This window comes from Rhea pennata, chromosome 1 (assembly GCF_028389875.1).
Source record: "Rhea pennata isolate bPtePen1 chromosome 1, bPtePen1.pri, whole genome shotgun sequence".
Taxonomy (NCBI): Eukaryota; Metazoa; Chordata; class Aves; order Rheiformes; family Rheidae; genus Rhea; species Rhea pennata.
In genome coordinates, this window is record NC_084663.1 from 110,609,046 (window position 1) to 110,629,336 (window position 20,291).

The 20,291-nt window shown below is 39.6% G+C and overlaps 1 protein-coding gene across 2 annotated transcripts in view; it reads left to right on the plus strand.

The window, feature by feature from the left end:
- CXADR (CXADR Ig-like cell adhesion molecule) overlaps positions 1-16,677 on the plus strand; it is a 53,211-nt gene extending 36,534 nt beyond the window's left edge. Inside the window, exons 8-9 of one of the 2 annotated variants that reach the window (XR_009961027.1) lie at positions 1,538-1,713; positions 16,454-16,677. Coding sequence is in view for 1 of the 2 variants with exons in the window: in XM_062597917.1 (XP_062453901.1) it covers positions 1,538-1,579 (42 nt within the window). In the remaining variant the exon portion in view is untranslated. Of the gene's footprint in view, positions 1-1,537; positions 2,058-16,453 lie in introns of those variants that run through there. The other variant, XM_062597917.1, reaches the window with a different exon arrangement.
- The last annotated feature ends 3,614 nt before the right edge of the window (positions 16,678-20,291 follow it).

The window sequence follows — 20,291 nt, forward strand, 5'->3', positions numbered from 1 at the left end:
AGTCAATTTGATCAGATATGGTTTCAGGCTTATAGCAGTTCTCCTGTTTCCGTGATATTAGAGATGAGGATAAATGTATTAACTTTGTGCAGAAAAGAAGTTTCTGGGGACGGGGACGGGGGGGAATATGCTGCCATATGTTGCCAAAAACTTCCAAAATGGAGAGAATGTTGGATAAACAATCCTGAAAATTATGATACAACCCTGCTAGATGTAGTTATTTTGCTTAAAGACTAATTTATGAAGATAAAGTATATAAGTAATATGCAGAAGGTTTTGGAAAAGCTCCTTTAGCTAGATTAACTGTTTTAAATAGAGAGAAGACAAATGTGGTGATTTAGTGCCAAGTAGTGCTTGGCAGTGCTTTGAATTATGTTTGCAAGCGTTGTGAAGGTACTCAATTACTTTTATTATCGTGCAGCTGGGTGATTTTTATTCAAAGCCTAATTCTAATCAACATGTGACACTTTACGAAGAAGTATGTGGGAGAAAGTGAGATGTTGCATGAGATAGCCTGGATCAGTTTCATAATTTGGCTTTACGGAGGAACTGCAGAGCATGTTCAGTACTTCCTTAACTGTTTTGGAATTGAGGCATAATTTAAACATTTGTGAGGGCTTGAAGCCTTTATAGCCTGAAGTGGTGGAATAAGAAAATTAGATGTTTCTAGTAAATGCAATATGTCCATATACATTTGTAATGTATTAATTGCAAAGAGGTTTTTTGTGTAGAATATCATGTTTTGAAAATGAATATTGAAGACAACAAAACTTGAGTGCCAGCAGCACATGAAAAAAAAGATGTTTTTGCAGCATGGAATTGGTAGCAATAATGCTTTAGTTATGATTTTTCTTAGAATACCAGGATTTGAATATTAAATCACAAAATAAGGCACTTTTATTATTAGTAGTAGTAGTAGTATCATCATCAGATAGTATCCAGAGAATGTTCAAAAAAAAAAAAAAAATCAAGAAATTAGAAGAACTGACTTTTAAAGAAATAATGAAACAAGAGATTATGCAGTTTTGGATAACTTGCGAAAACTTTGAGTGCTTTTAGCAGTAAACAAAAAATTGATGTTCTTTGATAATTTAAGTTACTGGCATGAAACTGATGAAAGAAAGCTCTAAGTAGAAATTCAGAAATACTTTAATGTGAGATTATGGTAGGTATATGATGGGAAATCCATGAGAACTTTGAAATAACCTGAGTGAAAATACTAGAAAATTTGCTATACATTTAAGCTCATATTTGTTACTAGAAGCCTAGAGAGTGATCTTGTTAGCAGCAGCCCACTCTGACTTCAGAGGGAATTAAAGCATGTTCTAAATGATCTGTCAATAATTTATGTTTATCTATGCTCATTAATGGACTTTATTTGCCACAACACTTCATTGGTTTTATGTAAGGCACTTGTATAAACTCTTATCTGAATGATTATAATTTGGATGATTATCTGAATCATAAATTTAATTACACTATGTTATAATATATAACCCCTTGCTAATATAGATCAATGATATTCTTTTTTTTATAGTATGACATCGCACACAAGATTGGTGACATAACAGTGGTATAAATATGAAGAAACAGGCATGATTTTTTTGCATGAATTTCAAGTACGGTGAAACTGAAGTTCATTGTGAAATGAAGTGCTTTTTTATATTTAACCTCACTTTAGATTGAAGATTCTAAAGTAGACTATTCAGTTTTGTAAGTACAGATTTTTTTTTCTTCTGAATATTTTTAATGCAAAAATTACAATGTGACTACCAACCACTTTTCTTACTAGTTCTATAATTTAAAAAGCAGACACCCTCCCCCAAAATAGATTCAAAACTCAGGTTACAGAAATACAACTTTAAGCAATAGGGTGTTGAAAGAGGCTATTGTCTTAAATACAGAGTAGTTTTGTTTATGACTAGTTTTTGGTTCTGATGATTTGATAGGAAGTGTATTTTTTACTTAATGCTATAGTACTATTAATAATGCACCTGAAGAAAATGAAGTCTTACAACCTGTCTATGAAATGCACTGTATTTTAAGACTGTATATATTCTATGACATTTAATAAAAAGTACTTGAACTTCACACTTAACTGCTTTAACATAATCTGTTAATACAGATGTTGTAGTAATTCATGTCTGTACACAGCCTTGTTGTGTTCCTCAGCTTACCTTACAGGATTTGGGGAAAAAAAGAGTGCACTGTTCAAAGCAGAGCAGTTATACATTACTCGTCTTTATTGTCTTCTATGCCATGGAGGCTTTGAGTATTGATTTCATAATGAAAATATTAATCTCCAAAGCTGTGCAAGGGTAAGATCACTGTAGACTAGTTTTTAGAATGGGAGCTTAGTGAATACCTTATATGATAAAGTTGTTGCTAAGTGAAAAGCAATAGAAGTCTAATCACAGAATGGGTAAGGTTGGAAGGGACCTGTGGAGATCATCTAGTCCAATCTCCCTGCTCAGCCAGGTCACCTAGTGCATGTTAGGGTTGCATCCAGGGGGGCTTAGAATATCGCCAGAGAAGGAGACTCCACAACCTCTCCGGGCAACCTGGTCCAGGGCTCCATCACTCTCACAGTGAAGAAATTCCCCCTCACGGTCAGGCGGAACTGCCTGTGCTTCAATTTCTGCCCATTGCCTCTTGTCCTGTCACACGGGACAACTAAAAAGAATTAGCCCTGTCCCCTTGACACCCTGCTTCGGATACTTATAGGCATTGATAAGATCCACCCCCCCCCCCCCCCCAGTCTTCTCTTCCCCAGGCTGAAGAGGCCCAGCTCTCGCAGCCGTTCCTCATAGGGCAGATGCTCCAGCCCTCTGATCATCTTCGTAGCCCTACACTGGACTCTCTCCAGTAGCTCCATGTCTCTTTTGTACTGGGGAGCCCAGAACTGGATGCAGTACTTGAGATGAGGCCTCACCAAGATCACCTCCCTCCTGGCCTTCCTGGCCACAAGGGTACATTGCCAGCTTATGGTTAACTTGTCCACCAGCACTCCCAGGTCCTTCTCCACAGAGCTGCTCTCCAGCAGGTCAGCCCCCAGCTTGTACTGGTGCCTAGGGTTATTCCTCCCTAGGTGCAGCACCCTGCACTTGCCCTTTTTGAACCTCAGGAGGTTCCTCTCCGCCCAACTCTCCAGCCTGTCCAGGTCTCTCTGAATGGCAGCACAGCCCTCAGGTGTGTCAGCCACTCCTCCCAGCTTGGTGTCATCTGCAAACTTGCTGAGGAGGCACTCTGTCCCTTCATCCAGGTCACTGATGAATAAGTTGAACAGGACGTGACCCAGTACTGAGCCCTGGAGCATGCCACTAGCTGCAGGCCTCCACCTAGACTCTGCACCACTGATGATAACCCTCCGAGGGTTATCTGCCTCTCAGCCAGTTTTCAATCCACCTCACTCACTGTCCACTCATCTATCCCGCACTTTCTGAGCTTGCCTAGGAGGATGTTATGGGTGACAGTGTTGATAGCCTTGGTGAAGTCAAGGTACACAACAACCAATGCTCTCCCCTCAGATACCCAGACAGTCGTTCTATCTTAGAAGGCTATCGGATTGGTTAAGCAGGATTTCCCCCTTGGTGAATCCATGCTGACTGCTCCTGATCACCTTTTTTTCCTCCATATTTCTGGAGATGACATCCAGAATGAGCTGTTCCATCACCTTTCCAGAGATGGAGGTGAGGCTGACCAGCCTATAGTCGCCTGGGTCTTCCTTCTTGCCCTTGAAGACTGGAGTGACATTGGCTTTCTTCCAGTCCTCAGGCACCTTTCCAGTTCTCCCCGACCTTTCAAAGATGATAGAAAGCAGCCTGGCAACAACATCTGCCAGCTGTCAGTACCCATGGGTGCATCCCATCAGGGCCCATGGATCTGTGAATGTCAAGCTTGCCCAGAAGATCTCTAATCCTATCCTCCTCAACCAACGGAAAGTCTTCCCTTCTCTAGACTCTCTCTTGTCTCCACGCTCTGAGATTCTTGAGGGCTGCCCTTAGCAGTGAAGACCGAAGCAAAGGTGGAATTCAGTAACTCTGCCTTCTCTGTATCCTTTGTCACCAGGGCCCCCGCCCCATACAGTAGTGGGCCCACGTTTTCCCCAGTCTTCCTCTTGCTACTGATGTTTTTGAAGAATCCCTTGTCCTTAACATCCCTTGCCAGACTTAATTCTAAATAGGCCTTAGCCTTCCTCACTGCATCTCTGCACACTCTGGCAGCTTTCTTATAATCCTCCCAAGTTACTTGTCCCCTCTTTCACATCCTTTATACTTTCTTCTTCTGTCTGAGTTTTCCCAGGAGCTCCTAGCTTGTCCATGCTGGTCTCCTGCCCCCTTTGCTGGACTTCTTTCTCCTTGGGATGCATGGCCTTTGAACTTGGAGGAAGTGGTGCTTGAATACTAGCAAGTTCTCCTGGACCTCCCTTCCTTCTAGGGCTTTAACCCATGAGATTACTCCAAGTAGGCCTCTGAAGAGACCGAAGTCCATTCTCCTGAAGTCCAGGGTTGCAATCCTGCTTGTTGCCATATTTCTTTCCTGCAGGATCCTGAACTCCACCATCTCATGGTCACTGCAGCTAAGGCTGCCCCCAACCTTCATGTCTCCAACCAGTCCCTATCTGTTGGTTAGGACAAGGTCCAGTAGGACACCCTTCCTTGTAGGCTCCTCCACCTTCTCCACCACCTGTGACAAGAAATTATCATTGATGCTCTGCAGGAGCCTCATGGACTGTTTGTGCTGAGCTGCGTTGTCCTTCCAGTAGGTATCAGTGTGGTTGAAGTCTCCCATGAGAACCAGGGTCTGTGATTGTGAGGCTACTTCCAGCTGTCTGTAGAAGGCACCATCTACCTCCTCTTCCTGATAAGGTGGCCTGTAGAAGACACCCACAACGGTGCCCCCCTCCCCGTGTTAGCCTGTCCTTTGATCTTCACCTATAAGCTCTGGACTGGCTCCTCCTCCATCCCAATGCAGAGCTTGATGCATTCCAGTTGCTCTCTCACATAATACTCCAGTGATACTTGGGCATTTTAGATAGCTCATTGTTATTTATCACAGTCCAAATAAGTTAGAGCTGTCTGAAGAATGATCTAGCATTTGAAAGCTAATAGCAAGGATATGCAAGCTTAAGTCTACCTTTGACTGTTTCTGTGCTTTTGAGAACTACTGGGTGTATGTGCACATGCTGATTTTTTTTTTTTGTTGTTGATTTTTTTTATTATTATTGTAATATATAGATCCTAATTTAAAACTTAATCCAGTGATTTCTGCTATACAAACCTACCATAAAATTTATTGATGAAACTGATGGCTTTAATGTTGAAAAGTTGGGTTACTTATTGGATTATTTTTTTGCTTCTGCTTTTGAGAGGAGCACACCTAATTCTTGAATAAACTCACACTCAGATGTTTTTGACTAAAAGATCTATGTAGTTAGTTCTATCACTGCACATGAAAAAAATACATAAGGCTATCTAAAGCAAACAGTAATATCTTCATAAGAAAAAGAGAAGAGAGGAAGAGTTTTGAAGTGTCACAAGATTAAGTTGCCAAAAACTATTAAAATCATTCCAAATCTAATTTAATTTCAGTATCATAATTGCAGAAAGACACTTTACCTTTAAGAAATGCTCTGTTTATTGCAGAACACTACATTCCTAATTCCCTCCTTTGTTCATGCTGCCTAAACTTGTCTGTGAGCAAAACTGGCAAGAAATTAATCAAGGTTAAATTCCATTGGGATTAGGGTGAAAGTCACCAGTTCAAGGAGCAGCAGCTGCCTGTTTAGTGCATGTTCCGTAAAATTCTTTGTTTTATAGACAGAACTTCTCTTGTTTTGTTGCAGTGTTCTCCAGCTCAGATGAATAGGTTTCCCCCCACTCCTCAATGAATGCCATCATCTAAGTGCTTAATTATTACTGTTTTAGGAGGAGGATAAAAGTAGGCGTTATTGTGCAGGTTTACAGTGTTACTGAGAAACTGACTTTTGTAAAAGAAGTCCAGAAAAATCTGCAATGCTTGACTGAACAAAGTGTTTTCTTGAAGAAACACTTGAAATAAAATAGTTTTTGAAGTCCAATTCCTACCTAAATTAACTTTTAATGTGTTTATACTTTAAGTAAAGAAAAAGTTGGAACAAATAATGTCAATGAAGTTGTGTGTGCAGTTTGCAATGAAATTTGCATTTCTTCTTTCTTCAAGGAAGCTAGTAACTGCTAGTTTGAACTGCTTTGTCATCTTTCTAATGAGATGCTTGGCTAACCCAGATCACAGTACAGCTGTTCTTACCAGCTTTTCAGATGTTGATACCAAGTGTTTCACAAGATACTGAATATTGACTGTTTAGCCCATAAATGTACCCCAATGAGATGATCGAGTAAATTTTGTTAATTTTATGTTACAGTGGGAGAACCAGAGTAGAAAGGTTTGAAGCTTGTCTGTAATAATGAAGCTTAAAGATCGTGCCAACAGAGATTATTGTGACAAGGTGGCTGTTTTTACTTATTTTAGATGTCAGCAGGCATTTTTACTTGGTTATGGGTGAGATATTGAGCCCTTTATCTTTTGAATCTAAGATGCAGAGTGGCTTGTGTAGCCAGTGGGTGGAGAAAACACCCTAGCTTTCGTGCCAACATTATTAAATTAGCAGAAGCAGTGGTGCATTTAACATATCTTAAATTCTTGTCAAGACTTGCTTTTTTACAGTAAATTCAAGCAGGTGCTTATTTCATAACTGTGCTGTTGTCCACACCCAAAAATATCTGCTCTGATGTTTTACATTCAAGCTAGCCAGCCTGGACCTGGCTAATGGGATAAAGCCTAAATGTTGCCTGTATTCAATATGCTGAATCTTTGCTGCAAAAATGGATAAGCTAACACGCAATTTTTCCCATAGTCCCTATATAATATGTTGTTTTATGAAATGCAAATCATTAGATCAAGCAAAGAGTTTTTACTTTAGTTCAAATCACTTCTGTTTCATTTTTCCAAAAGCTGTTAAAGACATCTGGAAAATAACATTGTGCTCATCTCTTCTTACATTTTCTAGTATCTTCTGTGTGGTTACCAAGCATTCTAGTCATGTAGACTTTTAGGTTTCAGGTAGACTTTGGAAAATGTATGTTGCAATCTGTTGCTGAAGTTGCTAATATGAGTCCAAACTGCCTGGATGTTGGCTCACATACTGTCTTGGGTTTGGAGTGAGCCAAATAGTTCACCAGATGGAATTCCCCATGGTCTTAGGGGCTGGTTAAAATTCAAACTTCACCCGACAGGCAATATGGCTGCAAATGGCTCAAAAATGGAAATAAGCTATGCTAGTATAAGGCCATTTCACATTGCTACAACTGTAACCATGCCTGAATTTATATTTTTTGTAATTATTTGCATCACATTAAAAAACAAACAAACAAAAGACCTCTAATCCTGATTTTGCTTGCATGTACATTTTAAGTAGCAGAAATTCAGCACATTGCAGAATGAATTGGTCCTGCCTTTCTTGCTTTTGGCTTTTCATTCCTGGTCTTTTGTCTACTTCCTATGCTTTGTCAGCATAAACACTGAGGTAGCTGCTATAAACCACAACAGAGACACAATTTAATTTAAAATTATGTAGGTATAGTGAAAGGTTTAGTTTTAATCTAGATCTGTTCATCATTTCAGTTCTCCAGGCAGCTGCACCAATATTTATGCTGACAAATGGGAAAGGAAACAGTGTGAAAGTGGGAACAGAATACAAGAGAAAGGCAAGACAACTACTTTCAAAAGCATGCCTAAGGTATGCTTTTGTGTTTTGTGTGTGTGTGTTTTGTATCAGCATTTGGAGAATGGTTGGAGAAATGGGCTAACAGGAACCTCATGAAGTTCAGCAAAGGGACCTGCCAAGTCCGGCACTTGGGGAGGAATAACCCCATGCACCAGTACAGGCTGGTGGCAGACTGGTTAGAAAGCAGCTTGGTGGAAAAGGCTCTGGGCCACTAAACTGATCATAAGCCAGCAATGCACCCTTGCTGCAGAGGTGGCCAGTGGTGACCCAGTCTGCTTTAGGAAGAGCACTGCCATTGGGTTGAGGAAGGTAATCCTCCTGTTGTATGCCAAGAGGTGCTGATTGTTTGAATCACACAAGAAAGACATAAACTGTACAATAGGTAACTCTTGTATTAATATCCAAACCAAAGGTAATAGCATGTTATAAAGTCCTACATCCCTTCTGATGCTGGGAACTTCAATTTGTTACAGCATTGGATGGACCTCTATTCAGGTGATAGCATGCTGCACGGATCCTCTTTGTGGTGAGGTTCACCAGTATTGCATTCTTTTGAGCTTCTGTAGGTTTTTCTTAGATGTTCTGTAAGCAAAAGAATGAAAGCCTGTTGCTTCTCTTCAAAATAAAGACAAGGACATGCCAGTGGAGTTATCACTGATGGTGAGTGGTTAGCCAACTTAATTCTATGTCAAAGGATAAGTGCAGCGCAGCACAATACAGTCCTGAAGGTCAAATGACAGTACAGCACAGTACCAACCTGCGCCTATTCAGGACAGCTTATGTGGATCACAGCTACTTAAGGTACAATAGTTTTCCAATTAGGCCACTACTTGTTCACCTTTCATTACATGTTCTTCTTTCCCCTGATGAGACCACAACTGCAGTGAAGCATCCAGATCTGGGCTCCCCAGTCCAAGAGAGAGAGGATCATACTGAAGTAACTGCAGCAAAAGGCCACAAAGATGAGTAAGGGACTGGAGCATCTGTCACGGGAGGAGAGGTTGAGAGACCAGGGGCTGTTTAGCCTGGAAAAGAGAAGGCTCAAGGGGATCTTATCAATGTGCATAAATATCTGATGGGGGTGGGGAATAAACAAGACAGAGATGGACTCTTCTTAGAGGTAGCCAAGGGCAGGACAAGAGGCAAATAAACACAAATAGAAATACAGGCAATCCTATTTAAACAGAAGAAAGTACTTTCTTAGGGGGAGGGTGATTAAACACTGGAACAGGTTGCCCAGAGATATTGTCAACCTCCATCCTTGGAGATATTTGAAACATGTCCCATCATGGGACATGATTCTGGGCAGTTTGCTGTAGCTGACTCTGCCTTTTGCAAGAGGGACTTGGACTAGGCAATAAAGCTGGACAAGAGGTGCCTTCCAAGCTCAACTATTCTGTGATTATGTGAAAAAGATGTGCATACTCAAATACTTTCTGCATCAGAAATGGTGATCATCTACCATGTAAATTTGAAGATACTGGAAGACTATACACCTCGGCACCTCGGCTGTTGACACTGCTATTTGCAGGCACCTTCAGCCCTCCTAGCCTGCTCAGAAGCCTCTTCCTCTCATTTGGATGCACAGCTTGCACTGCATTACACATACCTTCTGTTGACTTCCACGTTTGAAATGTTATGAGTGTATGTACGTACCCAAAGTATGTTCTCAGGATATCCTGTTCCAGTCAATGTGGACAAAATACATTGGCAGTAGTTGCCACTTTTCTTTGATACTCAGAGGAGGTGGTGGTTCATAATCTGATGTTTTGAACTATGAGCTTGCAAAGATGTATGCAGTTATTTTAAGTGACTGAAGTAATTCCAAGTTAAAGTTTCTCCCTAAGGCATCTTGTAAAACAGATCCATGTGGACAAATCACCTTTAGCTTCAAAGACAGTGTAGATGTAATACTGGCAGTGTGCTTCTCTGTATTATTTACAAAATAATGTAATTTTTGTATCAAATGGATCAAATACAAGTGAAAAGGAGGAATCACTTATTCCAAACTCTAGAAACATATGAAAGATAAAGAAGGAAATCATTAATTAAAAACAGTATCTTTTACTAAAATGTAGTAGAATGTTCAATGGCTGCTTGCTTAAATTCACAAACCCAGGCATAGCTCACTAGATTTTAACACGACTATCTGAGATGTTAGTGTTCTTCATTCCAGCCTATTTATTTTGCTTCAGATAGCTTTTACTGTTTATAGAAAAATGCAATATGTTAAGAACCTCAAGTAATTTATTTTGAGCATAATACAGGTTTCATTAATGTTCAGGAGGCAGCTAGACCTGAGTAGTGCCTGAGGTGATATTGAAGATGTAAAAATGCATGTAAAACACTGTATGTGCTATATGCATTACAAATAAATCTCTGGGAACAGAGTAAATTGCATTAGTTAGAATTATTACAACAGGAACTGTGAAGCTTTGGCTGATAGAGGAAAAATAATGGAATTACTCTGCCTTCTGTTGTCACACAATATCATATTGCATTTTGCCACATTTGATTGTCTAACTTGTCAGTGTCATTTCTCTTTGTCCTTGTGTTTGAGACATCATGACTGCAACAAGAATGTGTTGCCCATGCAGAAAAATCACTATTCCCTTTGTGTTTGTCTTTCTCACCTTTGAATCTTTTCCTGTGCAGCCCTCTGTTATCAGAAACCAAACTTTTCCAAAGGTTCTGTTAATGCTACTCATGAGGTTCAGAGAAAAGTAGGTGGTAAATCTAATAAATCCCAGTTTGCACACATGCTCTAACATGGAGACCAAGTGTATGCAACCTTTGCAGTGGTAATGTCTGCAGTCCTTGGTGGTCTTAGTCACAGAGGTCAAGGCAATCAGACTTGAGACCTCTTGTACAAGAAAGCCAGAACTGAAGTGGGTGACTTCCTTCTGCCCTCTTCTTCCCCTCCCTGCAATCAAAATCTTGTCCTTTTATAAGATGTTTAAGTTTCTAGACAGTTCCTAGCCCTTGGCCTTTTCAGCTAGACTATACGCTGCACAGAGCTGGGGGACAGTGTGGAGAAGTATTACTTTCCTAGGATATAGTAGGTGCCTTATCTTGTTGCTCAACTTCCTTTTCTTGCTAGGCTTCTTCTTTTCTGAAAACAAAAGGAGTCTTTTATCAGCTCTCAAGGTTATATTTCAATGACCTCCTGTAGTAAATTATTGTTATTTGTGGAAAGAATAATATAGCTTGAGGCAATGTGGTCATCCACAAGGAATCAGTGTGAGACTGGAAGCGAGGGTGAGGGGCCTTCCCTATGGTCTCCGAAGAACATGTGTACTTCTAAGTCAAAGAGAATGGAGCCTGAGCACTGTACCTCTGATCGTCTGGGGGGATTGTCATCTGGTAGCCCAGTTCCCTAGTGCTATTTGGGATGTCCGGTTGGTCTCTCTAAGATATTTCTGCTATATATATATGTATACACACACACACACACACACACACACATATATATATATATACAAAGAATCAAAGTGGACAGGCCCTAGACTGCTGCCAGGAATCAAACTTTTGCCCTCTTTTTCTTAGCAATGTTCATGTACCCTGGACCTGACAATTTCAGTTTCTTTCCAGCCTGTAGAACATGAGCCTTGTAGAAGTACCAGAAATGGCAGAAAAGCATCAGCCAGGTGTATAGGTGTACAGAGTTCTCTATGTAGGGGAGCTGTGATTGTCTGGATTGAAAGGTTTTGAATACCCTCTAGTAGTAGACTGTCCTGTACAAATATGCTTATTTACGTTTCCCAGACCCCCTGGCTCCTACTATGGTGAATGGAAAACTCATACTCTTTATTTTAGTAACAGGAAAGTGGCTCACACAATATGGAGCTCCAAGAGACCAAACAGAAAGTATAAACTTTCAGAGACACTTTTTCTATATTTTTAGGACTAGCTCCACTGATTTCTTTAGTTGGAGAGTAAGAGAAGCTGTTATTTGACCTAAAATAGTGCTATTATTATTCACAAAATTCATTGTACCCAATGGTGTCCTACTATATTATACTAAAAAGCCAAATTTTTGGTATGTCAGTGGATTGCCTGGAGCAAGAAAATATATGGAAGAACATAAGCTATATCCTGTATGCTGATATTGGTGATGGTTGCTTTTACTTTGCGTGTTCTGAATGTATTTGCTTGGCGTTGCGCTTTCATGCAGAAGAGTAAGGATTAGGCTTGTACCACTGTGAGATGATTCATGTATAGGGAATGTGCATATTCAGAAAGAGTTAGTTTTCAAGAGTAAATCACTGAAGAGAAGCTTACAATAGGAATCAAGAATAAACTGATAGCTAAGCAAAGAAGAAATGTATTTAATAAAAGGCAATTAAACTAAGGACTTTTCATCAAGTTAAATCTCAAGCAATTATGACTGCTTCCTGACAATTTTGCTGAAGTTGCTATTCCTAATTCTTTTCTAAAATATAAATTGTAGATATACAGTTCATTCTTTGATTTCAGATAATATGTATTTATGTATACTAAAAAGATATAAGAAAACTCTTATATGTAAAACAAATATACACTCCCTGTGCTTTTTCAATTTTATCACACAATCTTGCATTAGTACAATGTAAATGCTTACATAATAACAGAATAGGGCTGGATATTTAAAGTTAATACACCATCAAATAGATGTCAAACTGTTATTTGCTTTATCTGAAAACATTTAATATTATTCAATATTTAGCAAAATAAGAGTTTTCCAATATTTATATTATTCACATTTTCCCAGAGATGTTAACATAACCCAATAATTGGCATGAATTCTATCCAGCAATGAGCACTGCAGGAAATGCATGTTATATTTGTGACTTACTACATCTTTTAGAGGTTCAGTGCAAATTCGTAGTGTATAACAAGTCTTGCATTTGGGAATGTTCGATTTTCTTTCTGAATGCACCTAATTTATTCTGAAGTGGAGGGTAACATCAAGCTTAACATACTTCTCAGTAGAAAACCTTCTCTGAAAGATTGTTCACTTGACTATATGCACCTAATTTGCAAATAGGATACTATGTTAACCTTAAACAGATGCTTTCAAAAAATTTGCATGTGAAGTCCCTCCTTATAAAAAATGGCCATAGACAAACATAAAGCTAACACAACTGGAAATAAATATTCCTTGAAACAGTTATTCTGCTTGAATTTCAGCTCTCATCTTCATTGTGAAGAATGCAGACATGACAACGTAATTCTGGTATATGAGCTCTGAAGAGTAAGATTTTCAGAGCCAAACCACAAAAAAGAAAGAAGTCAAGAGATGGCTTAGAGGATACCACTAGACTTGTGTTTAGTTTGTCAGTTTGACTCCTATCTAAGCTGATAACAGGAAAGTGCTACTGCTGATAGAAACTGCTTGAAAACTTTGGTGAAATGTGTTTATGACTCTCTTCTCAGTTACCTCAGGCCACTTAGTTAACCTCATCAAAGAGGTATCCTATTCCAGCCACTACAGATCTCTTGATGTGATTGTTGGTTTGCAGCTCTGGGTCAGGAAGAATCAAAATGGAAAACTCAAAAAGGCAGGAGATGCAGTAGATTTTGGTGAAATTGATTTTTAAATAACACATCAAGACTAAAGTTCTGTTACTACAGGAGTAAATGTTAGCTACCATTCCAACTTTAAAAAAAAAAAAAAAAAAAAAGAGAGAGAGAGCTTCAAAAAATCATCCTATTTACAGACTTTCTCTGCTGGTGGTTGTTTTGTTTCTTCTTCTTCTTTTTTTTTTTTTCTTTTTCTCTGCTGTAATATTGAACTTAATATGATGCTTAGACAATAACATACAGTGACATCTGTTTTTAGGCTACCAGCTCATCTCACAGGAAGAAGGGGTTAAGTAAAGAGGGTAGGTGCTTGCTTGTGTAGTGACACTTTCAGATGTGTGACTGTTTTTTATGAAATAAAGATCATATGGAAAATGACTCTGGATTTGCCACAGATCGAAAGTGATCTTAATTAGGACCACTTGGTAGCCACTTACATATTCAGATACTAGTGCTACTTAGAACAGATAATAAGTAGTCAAGATTTACCCAAAGCCAGTTTGTAGAAATCGCTGCACAGAGCCTTAGCCCTAGTAGTACCATTGGCCTGAAATTTGCTACTCTGTAACCTTTTATCATAACGAATATTTTACAGAGCCTTCTTGCTCCTATTTTTCTTTTATTGAGCTGCTGTTGTTGGTCTTGCAGCCTTGTACTTCCATACTTGTTATTACGGCACGCTCTCATGGGAAGCAACTACAATGGGAGTAAAAATCACCCCTCTTGCCCCCTCTTTATCTTACCACTTGTTTTGCAGATTTTAGTTCCTATTAAAGAAAAACAAACACAGTGCACAACAGCTAGGTAATAGTCATTTAAATAATAATATGTGTGTACAGAAGCGTGACAACTAATGTGCAACATTTGCACCCAATTAGCATACTTCAATCAATGTGAACAGCATCATCAATGGGAATAATCACTGGGGGGTTTGAGCAGATCTTGATGAAAAGTATACAGTCCTGGGGAAAAGCTTGGCAAAAAATTGCCATCTCCATCATCTTCCACCTGCCGCATAGCAGAGAACCTCCCTTCCTTCCCAGGCACTGCTGTTCCTGTTTCTACTCTCTCTGCTGGCTGCTTTCCTCCTCTTTTTTTTTTTTTTTTTTTTTTTTTTTTTTTTTTTTTAACCCCCTCTCCTTTGTCTTCCTCATCAAGTAGCTTTCATTGTTAGAATCCCTTATATGCCATAAACTACTGACCATGCTAATGAAACTCTGTGCTTGTAAACCCATGTCAACATCCTTTGTGCATCAAGTACTCATTTCATTTCTTTTATAACTCTATTAGGGCACAGCTGTAGGCAGGGTAGGTGTTGAATCAAAGGGAGATGGGGCTAGAAAGGCACCAAATTTTTGTCTGAACTCAGTACTGATTTTTGTTTTTCTTTTAATTTGATGAAGTGGAATTGAATAACAAAGAAAGGCAAATCTAAATCATTGTTTAGGCAACAAAATGCAGCTAAGAATGAAAACTATAGCTTCATTGAAAACAATGCAATAGATGTGCTGTAGTTACCTGTGGAAATCCGCATTAATCATATTCTGAGATCCAACTTGAATACATTATGAAAACATCAATTTCATCCAATTTTACTGAAGGAGAAGTAGAACTTGAAATCTGAAGCTGATTTATATTTGTTTGTGTGCATTTGGATGCTCTTGCCATTTGGAAGTTATTGTAGTGAATATCCATTGATTCTACAATATGTTTTAGCAGACACTGAAGAGAGAAATGCATCTAACAGCATCTTGCCAATATTCAGTTCTACCAGCTCTGCCATACATCCATGTAATAAATCAGTCAGGCTTTATAAAATTAACCCCAAGCCAATTAATAATGGCATCTAATGCTATTATTATACACCATCCAGAAACTTAAGCAGAGACCAGCATCTATGTTCTGTGCCATGTACGGCAGTGTTATAGCCATGAACTAAAAATTTTCTGAAATTTGAAAATATTTCTTTCCTTTATCTCCCCTGTTCTATGTTTATTATCCTGATTTATCTTATGGACTTAGTTATTGTTAATTTATGTAACTGAAGAGAAAAAGGTCCAACTACTTACTTACACTTTCCTACTTACTGATTTATTTCAGTCTTATATGTTCTTCATCATGAGAAAGCACATAAAATATGAAGAAAATGCTAGATTTTGCCATCTTATAGCATCTAACAATATTTGATATTTTTTCCTATTTAGTCTCTAACTACTAGAATTATTTAATGAAAGAGCAATTTTTTGAAAGGATATTTAATTAAAAATAAGAAACAGACATATCAAAAGTTAAAAAAGTGTATTCCATAGTGTTTGCGTACAGACATATGTGTATGCACATAGCATTTTAAAATCCACACTTACTTACACACACAGTTGCCATATTATTACCCTTAGATGTAGGTGAGGAATAGGAATGTAATGAAACAGAAACAAATTCCTGGTCTTTCATACACTAATTTAACTAAACCATTAACATGCTTAATCTTATCCTTAGCAAATAATTATGCAGTTACTGTATTTATGGTGCAGTAGAGCCTAAATGTTCCAACCTGCAGGGTGGCCTCTCTGTGCTGTTAGACACTACAGATAAACAGTAAGAAACCAGCCCTGCCATGTAGTCTTTATAGTCTGAATAGTAAAGACTACCAAATGATGGGAGAGGAAGGAAAGGGCAGACTATCTTCTTTATTTTGCAAATGGCGAAATGAGCTACAGGTTGATTAAAAGAGATACCAAAGATCAAAAGGAATCCTGCAGCAGAACAACAACCCCGAACCAGACTGCCGGTATGAAAGTTCAGTGCATGCACCATCTCCACGTTCTTCCAGAAACTATAGCTGCATAAGTAAAGGCAGGGAAAGTATACCTAGGCCTTAACGTGAAATGTTGGCAGAGTTGGAAGTCGGTAGGTAGGAGGAGCAAATTGGAATCCTGTAGGACAGGATTATGGAATTGCAAGCAAAGCTTTTAACCTGTGAGTTTTCCCTTCAAATATTTTTGATGCTATGACTGCCAGAATTTTATATCTACATGCACACACACACACACATATACATATGATATGACTGCCAGAATTACTTCCAGTGGGAGACTTGATAAAAAGGTATGGATCTTATTTTTCCAGGTTTTGTTTCGTGAGCTGGTGGAAAGATTGTGCTGTCTGTCAGTTTCTGAAGATCAAAGCGTGTTGGAAGTGTATGCAGCAAAAAAACCAGTAATCTGCCACTTTGGAATAATTTGCAGCAAAAGACATTCCCAGTGCAGATCAGATGATGAATCTGTGATCTCAAAAGGGGATTACTTTGGATTACTTTTCCAGTGAAGCAGGCGCTTAGTATAATCCAACAGACAACTGCAACAAGAGCTAATTCACTGCTTGATTTCTTTTTTTTTTTTAATTTTAAATGTGATTTAATCAAATGGATTTTCATATACTAATTAACACTATTTTGTTACTGTATTTGTGTCTATAAAACAGATTATGTGATATATATGTGTGTGTGTATTATATATATGTGTGTCTGTATGTGTGTGTATATATATGCACACACACGTGCACACATTATATGCACACACACGTGCACACGCACACATACACACACATATAAATATATAAGCAACCAAAAATTAATGGCCAGAATTTCAGGGGAGGCAAGAACTATGGTAGGAAGTAATCTAAACTACATTTTGGTTTACAGCAGTTTCAAGTAAGTTTAAACACTACTTCTTGTAAGAATATTCTGTCTTGATTGTCCATTCCACTGTACAGTTTTTTTTTCTGAGACGGTAAGAATACAACTGGTATCTGGCCAGGGTTTAGTCCTGATGAATTATTTTACTGCTTTTGTGATATTTGAAGAAAAAAATTATTATGATTTCACTCATAGTTAATCTGTCTTTCATCCTGGCAGGGATATTGTGATACAAGTAACATGGTGCTTAGAAACCATCTATTCACACATAAACAGTAATTACCTATTCCTGTAATTTAATGTTTTACTTCATCATGCTTATTGCTATGTATCACTTTACACATACAAGAATACTTGAGCTCCTTAAACAAATAGTGCAGCATAAGGAAATGTTACAAACTTTTCTGCATTATAATTCTTCCAACCTCTCCCACTTCTGTGCTGGTAATACACTGGTTGCCTCTGCCAGCAACAAATTGATCTGCCATCTCCTTGTTGACCTAGGTTGTGACCACGGACTGATAGATATAAACCCATTATTCCATGTGTTCCCCATCTCACAAATTGGCCCCTGCTTGCCTAAGAAGTGCTGTTTACCCAGAACCAGGATCAGTGGATCTGTATAGGGACAGGGACAGAAATGAAGGAACTCAACTTGTACCTTATGTGCCTGAAGTAGAGAAATCTGTGCATATTCTATGTATTAAAAGGTATTCATTTTGATACACAGGGAAGGCAGACTTTGAAGGGAAGCTCAAATATTCTGTGTAGTATAAAATCTCATGGGAAGAAGAGCAGAAATCAGCTAGTGATTCCTCTGACTGTGAAAATAAATGAGTGCTGAAGCTCTAGGTCCAGGCAGCTTCACATTAATGGAAGTCTGGATCCAGCAGCACGATTGCTACCTCTGTTTAGACAGTGATGGCTGCAAGACCGTAGCCCTGGCTGCACCCTCCCCCACTGTTTAAAAACCAATTTGAATCATCATTCCTGTGTTCAAGCAAGCGTGAATAAGCCCTGGGAAGCTTGTTCCATAGTCCAGATGAAGCTCAGTCAGTTGTTCCTGTTTCAGTCCCCAAAGTCAGACTCTCAGAGGTTTCCTCAGCCATGTTATTGGCCCAGAGCTCTTCTTTGGACTCCGCAGCAGGCTGGAACTAAATGAGAAAGGCAAGATCCCAATAACTTTTAAAGCTACTCTGGAAACAGGCAAAATGATTCTTTCCCTAGTGCATACTGTTCTAGGTGAGACACCATCTTCAGCAATGAACAAAGTAATATGAAAAGTGACAGGGAGATTACACCTCCAAATTGCTGAGATGGAATGGGGTCAAGTTTGGCAAAATGTACTAAATCAGCTGGAGAAGTCCTTTTTTAAAAAATAAGAGATTATTAGCAGCCACACTGTATATGTATTCTGCTCTTCCTGTTCAGAACCTGCACTTTATCCACTGAAGCTGGGACAGAAAGGTGCAGGCAGTATAAATACATATTGTTAGCTTATGTAGTAAAAAGCTCGTCTCCACACACACATAAAGGAGCATGGAGAGAGACAACGGCAGATGAGGGAAGCTCAATAACACCTTGCCCAGCTACTGCCAGGCCCACCACAGGAGAGAGTGCTCGGCCCACCAGGGACTGGTCTCCACGAGTACAGAGGAGTGCGGAGGCACAGCGGTGGGTGGGGAACCCACGTTGCCTGCTGAGAGGAATGGACACCCTGCCCAGCTCCTCCAGGGCTGTGCCAGGACACTGACGGTCCCACGAACCGGTTGTGAAACCCAGCATGGTGAGTCAACAGGGCTCTCTGGGGCCCCTCGCTGACTGAGGGGCTCACTGTCTTGGGTATGGGACACAATATGGGGTGCAGGGGAAGAGCATTTGGATTTGCCCAAGACTTATTATGGGATGTTTAAGGCAGGAACCAAAGGTAGAGAAAGGGTGGGATCTAAGTGATTTGCGGCGGAATGAAGATGGGAAAATAGAGGGATATGGAGATAAAAAGAGGCAGATCGCATGTAAATGGGATCATGCTCTGCACCCGATCAGCAGTGTGTCCTATATTTTTACTACATTCCTTTCTAACTGTTTCCCTGGGTGAGGGGGCTCTATCCTGTGTGTGTGTGTGTGTTGAGGTTTGAGTGCCAGCTACACGAGTGGAACAAGAGTCACAGGACCATGTGTCTGTGCTGCTGGAGAGCGAGGGTGTGAGAATGATGTGCGATCGATAACAAACATCAGGCCAGACTAGCAGGCAAGCAGGCGGAGTGGCCTGGAGCCAGGTATGCGTGTGTGTCTCTCTAAGTGCAAGACAAGAAGAGGAATTGGCTACCAGTGGGACCAACAGCCAGAGAGACTGTGGGTCAGGGCATCGGCTGAGAGCTGTTTGTGTGCGTGTGTATGTCTAGGGGTAAGGCATAGGACAAAGGATCCAGGATCAGCTGCTGAATGGGCTGCATGTCCAGGGCCAGCTGCTGGGGGGGATCCACGCTGTGCATATATACACATACATATGTGTGTGTCCCACTGACAGACCTTCCTCTTGATCAGCCAGAGAGAGGAACAGGGTGAGGCCACCGGTGCAGTTTGTGTGAGTGCTGAGAGCGTCTGGCCCTGTTGATCCGGGTAGCTGGCCATGTATCTATGTATGTAACGTTGTACACGTGTGTTGGTGCGCCCTGCCTACTGGGAAGACCTGCTCAGCCTTGCTATTGGTTGGGTCTGTGGCAGCCTCATCCCATGGAGCAACCAGATTCAACCTCCTTCCCTAATGTATGTAATGCAAACTCCCTATGTTCTCATGCTTCACTAGTTTGCTTGTACTGGAACATATCAATAATATTTTGTCAGAGAACAGACATCAGAATCTGTCTTTTTAATATAAGAACTACTCCCCTGAAGACATGAAAAATATGTGTTAGCAAGGACTAATACTAGGACTATGATACAAGAGTCAAAGTGCTTTGTTGTTTTAGGAGTATTGTAAGACCAGATATATTTATAATGTGTTGTTACTAAATATTTATGACAAGTATCAGAAGAACTATAAATAACACATAACAAGTTTTCCTCTTGTACCGGATTTCCAACCTGTAAATGACATTGAATTTGTATAAAATATATTTTCTTGTCTGAAGAAGTCCTCTAACACATCACAAGTTGCTAAAGACACCTGAAAGTTGGCATGTGCAATCATTTAATATAATAATAATAATAATAAACAGTTTTGCTTCTAAAAATCTTCTTGTCCCTATAAATCATTCCAAGGTACCC